At 38.3% G+C, this 12613-nt stretch overlaps 1 protein-coding gene across 2 annotated transcripts in view; it reads right to left on the reverse strand.

Annotated features, from left to right (window-relative positions):
- Positions 1–12613, reverse strand: part of LOC131036323 (uncharacterized) — a 253892-nt gene that overhangs the window by 172099 nt on the left and 69180 nt on the right. For both annotated transcript variants that reach the window (XM_057968171.2, XM_059209411.1), the window contains 2 exons: positions 9437–9512; positions 9214–9356 (listed from right to left, as the gene is read on the reverse strand). In XM_057968171.2, the coding sequence (XP_057824154.2) occupies positions 9214–9356; positions 9437–9512 (219 nt within the window). The remainder of the gene's footprint in view (positions 1–9213; positions 9357–9436; positions 9513–12613) is intronic.

Raw genomic sequence — 12613 nt, forward strand, 5'->3', positions numbered from 1 at the left:
TTTAAATATCTTCAAATGTCAATAAGGAGTATTAATCACAAGCTTAGAACCCCCCTCAAGCTAGATCACATGCTCAAAATCCCTATCAAGAGGTCTTCAAGGAGGAATGTCACTGAAAACCATATCATGCTTATTCAGCATAGATTAAATATCTACGTGATATTTCTCATCACCATCAAAAGGGGTTTTAGAAATCGAAAAATGGGCTGCCCAAGCAACGTCACCATGTCTAAAAAAGACTCTCTATTTGCTTAAACGTCACAATCTAGGAAGCAACACTCGACATATCTCTTAAGACCTCTTTTTTCATCAACTTTAAATTTCAATTCCATGGTCTAGAATTTCTCACAACACTCCCCTAATGAATACAACCATTGAACACCCATAATAGCATTAGTATCCCCAATGTCTACTACGTAGAAATCATTTGTGACTGCATAGTACAAGGCATGGTGAAGCCAAGTACAACTCACACATTGAAGCCCTCTACCTGTAGAGGACCCTCTTGGCCACCAAAGTTGCATCTATAAAATTTGTTTTTATGAGCTGAATTCTCCATATTTCGAGCCCTCTTTATTCCATCCTACAGGGTACTTGGATCAAATGCTTTAAGCCAACCACGAAATGGTTTTGTCAATCCCTCCATAAACAAAACAATCAACTTGTGCTCAGAGAAATCTATGACTATGACTAGGATTTTATGGAACTCTGGTATGTAGGAGTCAAATGAGCCAACTTTCTAAATTAAAAACTAGGGTTCTTATCGACAAACCTGTCAATCAACATCTAAGTAAAATCAACATATGATGTGATACTAGCATGTCCCAAAGTGACCAATCCATGGTACCACCACTCATGAGCTTCTACATCCAACTGAAGAGTGGCATATTTGATGGCATCTAACTCTAGCATGGGATTAAGTTAAAAGTATGTATCTAATTTTAGCAACCATTAATGTGTAGTGCATCTATCTATTGGAACCATCATAACTAGGAATGGTCAACTTGCCTACTTTTCACTGCAAATTCTAGTCCTCTATCTCCTCTCCATCTATGTTTGTACTTGACTTGACAAAAATCAGCTAACATAGTGTTCGTGTGTTTTTTATGCACCTCAAACACAAAAAAATACCAAGGTATTCTATCCTCTCTTGAACAAAGAAACCTCATATGCTATACAACGTGATCAAAAAAGATGACTCCAACATTTACAATGCGAACTAAGTGACTTAAATGTTGTGGATAGACTCAATGAAATTGATGTGATCTTGCTGAAATCACAAGGGGACATATGTTTTACTTGAACTCTGCTAAAGCATGGACTCTAACTAACTTTTTGGGAAAATAAAGATAAAAAGGATAAGGGCTAAGAGGTTTAATCTAGTCTAACCTAATCCTAAGAACAATGATAACAATGGATGATACTTAGATAGACAAATTACCTCAAATCAACCTCGCGTCACTATGATGACAACAACTACATACGATTGATGCAATTTTCTAAGGAAATAGAAGATTTTCATACTGCAAATACATCACTGAAATACCCAATGCCGGCGCAACTTAAACAAGTATCCACAATCGAACTTAGCACAATGATGTAATGGCCTGCCCTAGTTGCACCTAAATCTTTCTATCTTCTTTATGAGGAATTTTGTCAAACAGTTGGCACCCAAGCTCTGATACTACTATAAGAACCCTTGTCCTTTCTGCACTTATATTTTCAGTTTGTGTGGTTTGTCATTTTCTCAAACACTGGGCATGCATTCATCTTTAGGACTGATTTCTCAGTTAGTTTTTTTTGTTTCAGAAGTTTAGAGTTTGTGTTTGATATTTGTTATTAATGCCAAATCATAGATAAACACATATAAATGATAAACAATAACATGGGAAACAAATGATGAAGGAACACACCATAAATTTATGATTTCTCCTTGAACAACAATGGAAAATACAATGATATCAGATCTAATACAGGTCTGATATTACTACAACAGTGAACGAGTTCCTTCAGATATGAGGGTTATAATTAATCAAAAAGATTTCACACATACCCGAATGCATAAATAGAAGCCAATTATCAAGTGGAAAGCACAGCTGCCTCAAATGTTGACCAAATATGAAGTAGCTGGCTGATATAGGCAGCAAATGACACTTGAAATTCTGATAAATAAACCTAATCTCCAAACCCTAGTTGACCAATGACAAACTCTACCAAAATATGCCAAATCCTTCTTCAAAAATCTCCTCCAAACCCTGTGCACAACTTAGAAATGAAATACTAACAAATCCTTGCTCAAACAAATCAAATCCTGCTGCCAACACTGTTTACGTTACTGTAGCAGCACAGTTCACAAACTGTTCATGGCACTGTTCATGCATTGTTCACGGCATTATTCACGGCATTGTTCATGCACTGTTCATGTCACTGCAAATAAGCCCAAACTATAGATTCATACAACCACCAATCTGCACATTAGCTCCATTATTGGATCCAAAACTCTTTGAATAAGCTCAGTACTGAATTCTGAATGAATCCACCTCTCAAGTAGAGTTGGGTTTGCGTCCAACCTACGAATTGCCAAGGGTTTCAGTCCTAGGGAATGAAACTGAAAGCTAGAAGCTCCCAAATTCTCCAAGAGAAAATAATAAACCAAGCATAACCAAGCATGTCCATAAATGCGTTCTCAAGAACCTTTTATAACTTTCCTGGGAGAGCTCACACACTTTCCAGCCAATGTGGGATAAAAGATAAACTTTCTCCCTTTTACAATCATGTCTCCACATACTTTAATAAAGGAAACTTTTGATTTTTTAACTTCCTTTCCCTTTTAACTTAAATTCCCACATCAATAAAGCTAAATATTTTAATTTAACTTTATAACTTAACTTTATTGATAAATTAATGAATAATCGTAAATGATTATTAAAACATCGACCCAATATCATCAATAACCATTGCCAGGAAATTATTCATAAACCACTGATGATCCTGACCTGGCCCAACTGACTTACTATAAATAGTATCCCAAAAACACATCTAAACACCTCAGAATCGCTTGTAACTGAAACTGCCTAGGCCAAATATCATCAAGATCCCTTAAAAGTATTATTTAGCCTACGAGACCATGGAGAAATATGCTAACAGCAACATCATACAACGTGTGCTAGAAAAGGGGACATTACAAATGATTAGGCTCTAGCTAACTTTACACTATAGGTTACAATCAGCAAACTACAAAAAGTATGAACCAAGGAATTCATCACAATATCTTCATAAGCATCCACCATGACCAATGAACTTTAATTAACCTTGAGAAGTAACATGAAGGCATGCAACATAAAGAAACAACACACTGAGATCCACCATGCTTCAATGAAAATCTTGTATTAGATTCAACAAGTCTTGGCAACAATTCCTTCTTTCCTCCTACTACTGCTAACTATTGTTTACCACTGAACTATTAACCATTGTCTATTAACCTTTACAAATGAAAAGGCTAGGCCTTTTATGGAGATCTCTTTACATTTTGAAGGCTCAAATTGATTCTCAAATCAATAGCTAAGATTTAACAATGAAACCCTAATTAGGGTTTGTTACAACAAAATCCCTCTTGGCCAATGAGAAAATTACAACATTTAGGACACATGTACTTCTTTGAATGCAAACCAATGGGAAATTAGGTTAGGTACATGGAACTTTGTGCCTCCACATGTGTAGTTGTTGACGAATCAGGTACATTGAACTTGGACGTCCTGATGTGGCACAGCTTGATTAGCCTAATGATGAGTAGGATGCCACCTCAATTTGCCTTGTAGATCATCACAAAGAAGTGTATGTGTTGAGGCAATATCTCTTGATACTCAACATTATCCAAGCCTAGTATGATGAAGATGGGGGCATATTCCCAAATTCCATCATCTAAGTGATCAAGCTTTCTTGCTTTGATTAACTCTTCTGAAACTATCTCTTCTTGATCATACTTGCACTTTCAATTCTCTAACTTGGGAATTTTATCCTTCAGATGCATTTCATCCTAATGATGATCGATGTAACCCTTGCAATGTTGAACTTGTTCTTGCATTATTTTCCATCCTGAATTTCCACCCTAGATCACATCCTTGTCTTGACATCCTCTTGAAATGTGGATTGCCCTTCACTTTGATCCTACTGTAGAGTCATTGTGTGATGCTTGCTTGTGTATTCCACCTTGATGATGTTTATGTTGTTTTTTGAACATTCTGATTTCATGATGTAACTTGATCCTTAATCTTGCATTGATGCAAGGGCATCTTCCTATTGTACAACAAGGGATTAACTTCCCAGTACTGGCAAGTATTCTTGGATTTCCAAATGAAATTCGAGATTGTCTCATGTTCCTCCCTTGTGTATTTTCTCCTTGTGTAATCTTGTGAAGTTCTTCTTGATGATTTGAAACTTGAATCCCTCCTTCTTGATGTAGTCTTGAACTGTTCATTACGATTGACTCCTCATGTCCCTTTGTATATTCATCCTTCCTAGCATATGTAAGTCTTGACCTTGATCTTCCTTCAACTTAGGTGTGCAAATCTTTAACTCCTAAAAGAAACAAGCATTTTTGGATCAAACACTAAAAATAAAGACAATAATCCACTAAATCACGCTTCCTACAACCTTATTCAAATCTGAAAATGAGTTTCTAGAGCTGGAAATTGATAATGTTGAACAAATTTAGACAAGATTTCCCTTGAATAAGGATGCCCTGGCTGGAGAAATTCGCCAAAAACAAGTCTAGTTTGTGGAAGGAAATCACTCTCATATTGCTCCTAACTCGTTCTTGACAAAATCACTCTTAAATTGCCCCTAACTCGCTCTTGACAAAATTGATCCAATTCAAACTGCAAATTTGCTCAATAAAATGATCAAATTTGCCCAAAAAAACCAATTGCTCGTCCGATATAAACTCGCACTGCCCTGCTGATGTTGTCTTGAATTGTTTTGAATCGTTTTTATGAATAGTTGAAATAATTCACTTCACCCTCCTTTATACGCACTAATGCCTAGATACACACCCCTTTCATTGTTTGCCGACCTCAAAACTCCCTCTTTCAAATTAAATCACATCATAAGACAAGTCGGCTAGTTTAAATTTGCACACAAGGAGATCAGGTCGGATTTTTGACAAGTGTTATATTCTTGACCTGATCAAACTTTTAAGGAGTCTTGCACTAATGAAGGTAAGTCGGACTTTGTCTAACAACTGCAATCATGCTAAGGTGGAGTTTCAAACAAGTTTGCACTCCTCATTTGATGTCGGAGTTTATCCCAAGTCATCCATTGGACTTTTGTGATGTTTTACAATGTGCAAAGTCGAACTTTAGTTCAATTTAGCACCAATAGGTCGAACTTTGGAAACATTTTGCATTGTAATTGTTCTTGCATGATGGATGAAGTAGGAGTTTTAATAAACTTTACAATTTGCAAGTCAGCATTCATATTAGTCATGCAGTGACCAAAGTAGGACTTTGATCAAAATTTGCATTGATCCTCATTTGCTGATCAAAGTTTCTCATGGTTTTGCAATAATATTATTGGGGAATCGGACTTCATTGCAACCTTGGTCGGAGTTTCAACTGATTTTGCATTAATACAGAAGCCAAGTAAGAGTCGTGATGAATTTTGCACTCCCTTACTAGGCTGATCGGACTTTGTTAGAATTGTGGAGTATGTCAAAGTCAAACCTCTATTGAGTTTTGCAACTTTGACATCCATCTTCAATGAATGGCAAACTTGGTTATAAGTCCAGCATTGATTTATTTTTTTGCGGCGGACTTCAAGGTGGGTTTTGCATTCTATACCTCATTGGCAGAGTCTAGGGCAAGTCCAACATTAGCTTCTTGCCATGGCGTAGTTCACATAGATATTTCCAATTTAACTTTTCACACACCACTGAATGGCAAACTTTGATACAAGTCCAACATTGATCCTTATCATGGCGAATTTTCAAAGTGATTTCAACATTTTTCTCTTTGGTTGGTGAAGTTTGGTCCCAGTCTTGCATAGGCGGACTTAGTTGTAAGTCTTCCATTAATCTCCTTGATGTGACAGAGTTCAGGTGAAGTCCAACATTAGTCAAGACTTAGTGTAATTTGCAAGGGCAAAGTTTTCTTAGGATCCGCATTAACATCTTCATCCTTCCCTTGGGCAAAGTTTGTAACATTTTAGTAATTTTCCTCACTAATCAAGTCGGAGTTCAACAAGGGTTTGACATTTTCCTCTCAAGGTTGAAGGTAAAGTGTTAAAGTTTAAAAACTTTGAAAAGGCCAGAAGCCCAAACTTCGGCAGCAAAGGGAGGAATTTCATAAAAGTGCGAAATATTTAATTTGTGTCCAAGTTAAAATCGCCGAAGTTTGAGCTAAAGAAATCGTGATTTTTGGTAAAGCTTGAAAAAACCTCTATAACCCCAAATTTCAGCGACTAAGGCAAAAAACGCAATGTTTTAAAAGTTTGCAAAATGGTGCATTTCGCCGAAGTTCAGTAAGGCTGTGTGAAATCGCGTGGTTTTAGAGTTTTCAAACCCCATAAATCCGCCGAACTTCGGCCTAACAGGGAAGATCGCGAGGTAAAAATTTGAAGAGACCATCCTATTCTGACGAAATTCGCCAATAGGGGGTAAATTGCAAAAGTTTAAAGTTTGAAAAAGAGCCTAAAATCGCCGAAGTTCAACGACTAAGGCGAAGTCGCAATGTTTCAAGTTTTCAAAACCCCCCTCTTGCCCGAAATTGCCAGGAACAACTAAATTCGCAGAAGGAGTAAAAGCGTTAAAACTTGGGAAATTTTCAAATGACCCTCCAGGCGTTAAATTTAATGTTTGTTAAATTAATTTTAATTTTTCAAATTAATTTATTAAAATGGGATTAATGGTTTGCAGGTCGCAGGACGTCATCGCAAAGAACTAGACGAAGGCCTGAAAATGCGAATCGAAGAGGGATTGCAACCAAAGCCAAGCACTGGAAGCTGGAGGAGAAAAGTTGCAGTGCAGGATCAAAGCGATGAAGCATTGGGAAGTGTGCCACCCGGGCAACAAGTTAAAGTTCACCACCAAAGACCGAAGAACACTCTGTGAATGCAACAATCATGCATTCTCAGGAAAAGTACACAGCTGGATTTAACTCCAGAAATTCAGTTTTTAAAAAAACTGAAACTGTTTTATTAGAAAACTGCCTGTGGGTCCCGCGCGAGATATTTTTGTGGACGGTTATGTCCAACTACCAGATTGACCAAATTAAAGCCAAATAGTGGCAGGTAGTTGAAATTGTGGTTAGTTGGATAACTGAGAATTGATTGGGCATAAGTTAAAGCTGCCAGCTTCTGGAAGGCAAATCAGGACCCTTGGATGCAGTCCATCCTAGCCTTCGATTCAATTTTGTAAATTCTACAAAAGGCAGAGGCCTTTCTTTCGTAAAGGGTTAGAGATTTAGGTTAGATAGTTAGACAGATAGAGAGAGTTTTGTAGTTAAAATTTTGTAGTTAGATTTTAGAATTAGAATAGGTTAGATTTTAGGCATAGCATAGAGATGTTGCAGAAATTGTTGTAATGGCAGCTGAAGCAAATATATGAACATTGAAATATGGTGTTTGTTGTCTTCGTTTTAGTCTTCTTGCATGGTTTCCTTCAGCTGGTTAATTTTAGAGTGCAAGGATTTTAATGGTGAAGTGTGGAGGGGTATTTGATGCATTTTTGGTTCATACCATTGGGGGTCTGCTGATTGTAGGTCACCATGCAAGGTTAGTCTGAACCCAAAATGTGCTTAGTTCAACTGTAGGTGTTCCTCTTAGGCTGCGCCAGAATTGGGTGCCTAAAACGAGTGTCTCCGGTCTGAAAATCCTTCATCCCTTGGAGCTTGCACAATTTTTGTCTAGTTGTGAGGGTATCTCTGACGAAACAAGAACTGGTTCATCGAAATCTGTCTACCCGCTACATCAGCTGTTATCATCCTTGTCCTTAGGCTTCCTGAACCCTTCCCTTTTTTATTTTATTTCGTAGTCTGAGAATCACAGCAGACCACCTTGTTGCAAAACGTAAGACCCCTTGTGCTCCCAGCAAATCACATCAATCACTGAGTAATCCCGCAGTCAAGACCTGTCAATCAAAACCTTGAGGTCGTCCCTTTGATAAACAAAACCAGCATTAAGGATTTCCTTATCTCAAGAGAGGATAGGATACTCAGCGAGAACATTCTATTCTGCGTTGGCCGGATGGAGTCGTAGCAATGCGATTTCAAACACATCCACATATAACAATATAATTTTTCATTGCTTGCAAATTTTTAAAAAATAATAATCTTTTATTCGTTCAATCCTCACGTGAAACCTGTGTGAATACACTTGCAACTAGCTAGGGCAGATGTCTCACTACTGAACAGATTTCTCTTAGGGTTTTCATCCTAGGGTTTTGCTCCAACAAGAAGCTCCAAATCCACAATGGAGAAAAATAAACAAGCATGTCCAAATGGGCTCCCAATTATTCTTTTTATATTTTCCTCAGATCATTCAGGAAGGGCTTTTCAAATTCCCGCTTGAAATAATTCATCAAAGCATTTTAATAAAATGACTTTTAATATTTCCATTTTAATTTCACTTAAGTCACTTTATTAAATTAATTAAAATAATCATATCCATAAAATTTACTTTATTGGATAACTTTAATTAATTAATAAAAATTATTCCCTGATATTCCGAAATCAGCCTCAAGAATTAAATAGGCTAAACAGTCATCTCTGACTACTCAAAAGGGGGCATTATAAGCATCCTAAAAATTCCATGCAATCATTGCAAGCCTTGCTGCTGCACTTAGCCCCATGATAATTACCATATCCTAAAAACAACCTACACCCATCCTTGCCTATACACAAATTTAGTAAATAGGTGCAGCCTCGTGTCCTCGTTGACATAGAATCTCAACCAAATGTTAAATTAATCTAAATTTTATATTCCAGAACATGTCAACAGAATGAAATTAAATGTAAGTTCTTCACACCATATCTATATGACACTGTCAAATTAAATTAATCTGCAAAGAAATCAAAAATACTTCGACAATGTATGAATCTAAAATGCACTATAGAATGTGCGTAAAATAAAGATGTGAAATTAAAAAAAGTACATCTTTTCTATATCATAGAGAGCAATGGCCTACATGGTGATACAAGTATAGCGTCTAAAAACGCATACCTAGTCGACAAAGAGCAAGCCCTCTCTGGGGTCATATAGACAATGTCAAACTCTCCTTTCTCAGTATTTTCAATCGCATTATAACTAGTTTGGGCACTAGACAAATGCTGGGCTTTTATGTCTTTTTGTTGCAGACTCATTACCTGTTGGTTAAAGCATGCAACAAACGTTACAACTTAGTGGGAAGCAAAACTAATCACCAAGCACTATAAATGTTATGTACCTGATCTTGCATGAGGCTTATCAGGGGGCTGATTACTAGAGCAGTCTTACCGGTCAATAATGCAGGCATCTGATAGCTGCATAAGAATATTGATATCATGTTATTGGAGAAAAATAAAAATAAAAAACAAATAACAGGAGCTTCTTAACTGTTGTAAAAAATGACTAAGTATATGTATAGATATCCAAAAGGAAATAAAAAGACAGAAAACAAAGTTTACCATACACAGATTAATCCATAAGACTTCACAAAAGATAAAGAAAAATAAAGAAAGATACAAGCATATTTTTTAAAATGTGATTACATCTATAGCGTGTGAAGCATACCATACATTTCTCTAGCCTCTATATATTTAGCATTTTCCTACCATGTTAGGATGAATTCTATGTTCCACTGTTTTATCAGGATGAGGATGACAAGAAACACCGTGACATGTTTTGTGATGTCCCCATCTTTGCCCTAATAATGCAATAGCAATAAATTAAATAGGAGGTCAAGGGCGGCAGACCTTGAGCACCACAAGTTAGAATAGAGTTAATAGAAAATTGTACATAACAGATAAGAGTTCAAGTAGTTAATTTAGTTAATTTGCTTGAAGAATTAATAAAGCATCGAGTGTATCAAGGAAAATTGTGAAGCCTTATAAATAAGATAATTTTCCTAGTTGGCATTAAGAGGCTCAACCGGATGAGATATGAGGCGTCAGGATCCAAGATGACGAGATCAAGAAAGAAGTATAGTGCTTAACGTTGACCATAATGATACATCTATCGTCACCACAGAAATATCAATCCAATAGACTTGGTATCGATGTAGTAACAGACATCAAAGCATATGATTGCAATCAACAATTAATGATCCCATAGAGATAATCATTAGTATTGACATAATGATCAGATAAGCATCCGTTTACTTGAGATCAATTATCAGTACCGAATATATATGAACACAAGATATTATGCCTTGATCGATCAGAGCAAGACATACTACCGATGCATAAAAGGTAAGGATGATTACAGAATAAAGACTAATAAATCACGATTAGTCCAAAGATAATATACTGATCTGAGATTACAATTGATAACAGCGATTAAGATTGATGATAAGCATCAATAATGACAGCGATTAGACAAGTGTTAACAAACAAAGATTAATCATGAAGGCAGCAATTATACAAGTAGACACATCAATATCATTTCTATAACAAAACCAATTTGTTATGAAGTAGTACAATTTGCATATTATGAAGAGATGAGATTATGGAGAGGCATAGGACATGTCTCTTAGAATACAACCAACCCCTTCAATCTGCAAGGTATAAGATGGGGATTGTTGGCGGCATTATTGTATACGAAAATACGACTAGTTAATTATGTGTAATTGTTTTGGTTAGTTGGCAACCGAGGGGTGGCAGTTGCGGTGCGACGATTGGCGCTCGCACCCCCTCGGTATCTTTATATACTTCAGAATGTAACTTGCAACACACTTATTATGAATGGAATAACATCTCTTATACTTGTCTGATATCTATGGCGTTATCATTCTGCATTACGTGCTTTATATTTTAAGTTATTCACCCGAGAGGGTAAACATTTGGCGTCGTTGCCTAGACGTACTCGGGAACGGAAGACGCGGATGGCGCATGGACACGATGGGCCTACCCGTTGGTGAAATAAACCCAGAGGCCGACGACGCGCGAACAGAACTTTAGACAGGAGAAGACACGGCAACGAGAGAATTTTCAATTTTGCTCCAGGTAGCCATCCAGACCTACGTCCGACGAGAGGCGGCGGAGGCAGAAATCACACCAAGTGTCGTGTGCACAGCGCTGGAGGTTAGCCCGGCAGTAAACCAGTTGATGAACCACCTTCCCCAGTTGCTTGCACAAGCATCGCTGGCACAACAGGCTCGCCTAGAGGAGGTTGCCCAGGAAGAGCGACGCCAACAAATCCTTCAACACTACGAAGAAAGCAGCCGACGAGAAGCGGAACGAGATGGCACCAGGTCAGGAGGGAATTGAACCTTGAACTTTTTATATTCAAATAAAAGTGTCATTGACACGAGTTGTATCTGACAAAATGAATTAATAAAGACGTGTTTTGGCTTATGTATTGTGAAGTATGGAAATGTACGGCAATTAATGCCCAACCTTTTGAATAAAGATCGAAATAAGAAAGCAGAAACGGACAAGTGGGAGGCCACGCAGAGGGCCTTGATTCTGGAACAACAGGTAGAACGTAGACGGAGGCTGAGGCAACTTGTCGAAGGACGACCTGCCAAAGGGTTGCCCGAAGGGAACCAAGGAGGTGTCACGAAGGGTGTAGAAGCCGAGGTGAATTTCTACGCGTCGCCAAACCACCGTAGGGTGAGAAGCCACGAAGAGTTTCTGGACGAAACAAGGTTACGGAGAGATCTAGTCGAAGAGACCCGGGATCAATTCAAAAACTTATCCCTTACACCACAAAGTGAAGATCACCAACAGGAACCAGGAGTGGGTGCGGGTGAGAGCGAAGGGGAGGGCAACCGTACAGGTGTAGGTGCCACACACGACAGGCAAAACACCGTACCTCCAGTCACCCATGCAGGACACACCACCGGCGCCGCCGGAGGAAGCAGCGCAGGGCCACAGACAAAGGCACAACCACCCCCAGGAAGACGACCCGAGATGGCGAGTAAACAAAATTGCCAAAGTTCACACGGGACGGCAAGGAAGACCCCTTACAGCACTGCCCTACATGTGAAACCATTTGGTCCGCCAACGAAGTGACAGACCAGGATGACTGGGTACAGCAGTTCCCAGCCACATTACGTGGAGTTGCCATAGATTGGTACTCCGATGTGGACAAACAAAAAGTGGCCACGTGGGCCAATCTACAGAAGGAATTCACGGAGGAGTTTCGGTTGCTCCATGATGACAATGAAATTGTAATGGAGATATACAGTACCAAACAAGGTACCAAGGAGACAGTACGGGCATACAGCAGGAGGCTGAAGGAATTGCTGGGTAAAATGGAAAGCCAACCAGCAGAGGGATTGAAGAAACGATGGTTCGTTGAAGGATTGAAATCCTCCCTACGAAAAAAGATGAAAATTGTACCCCCGACGTCATATGACGACGCCTATAATAGGGCGATGGACCTAGAGAGCGAATACAAAACATCAAAGAAGAAGAAAAGT

This window comes from Cryptomeria japonica, chromosome 7 (assembly GCF_030272615.1).
Source record: "Cryptomeria japonica chromosome 7, Sugi_1.0, whole genome shotgun sequence".
NCBI lineage: Eukaryota > Viridiplantae > Streptophyta > Pinopsida > Cupressales > Cupressaceae > Cryptomeria > Cryptomeria japonica.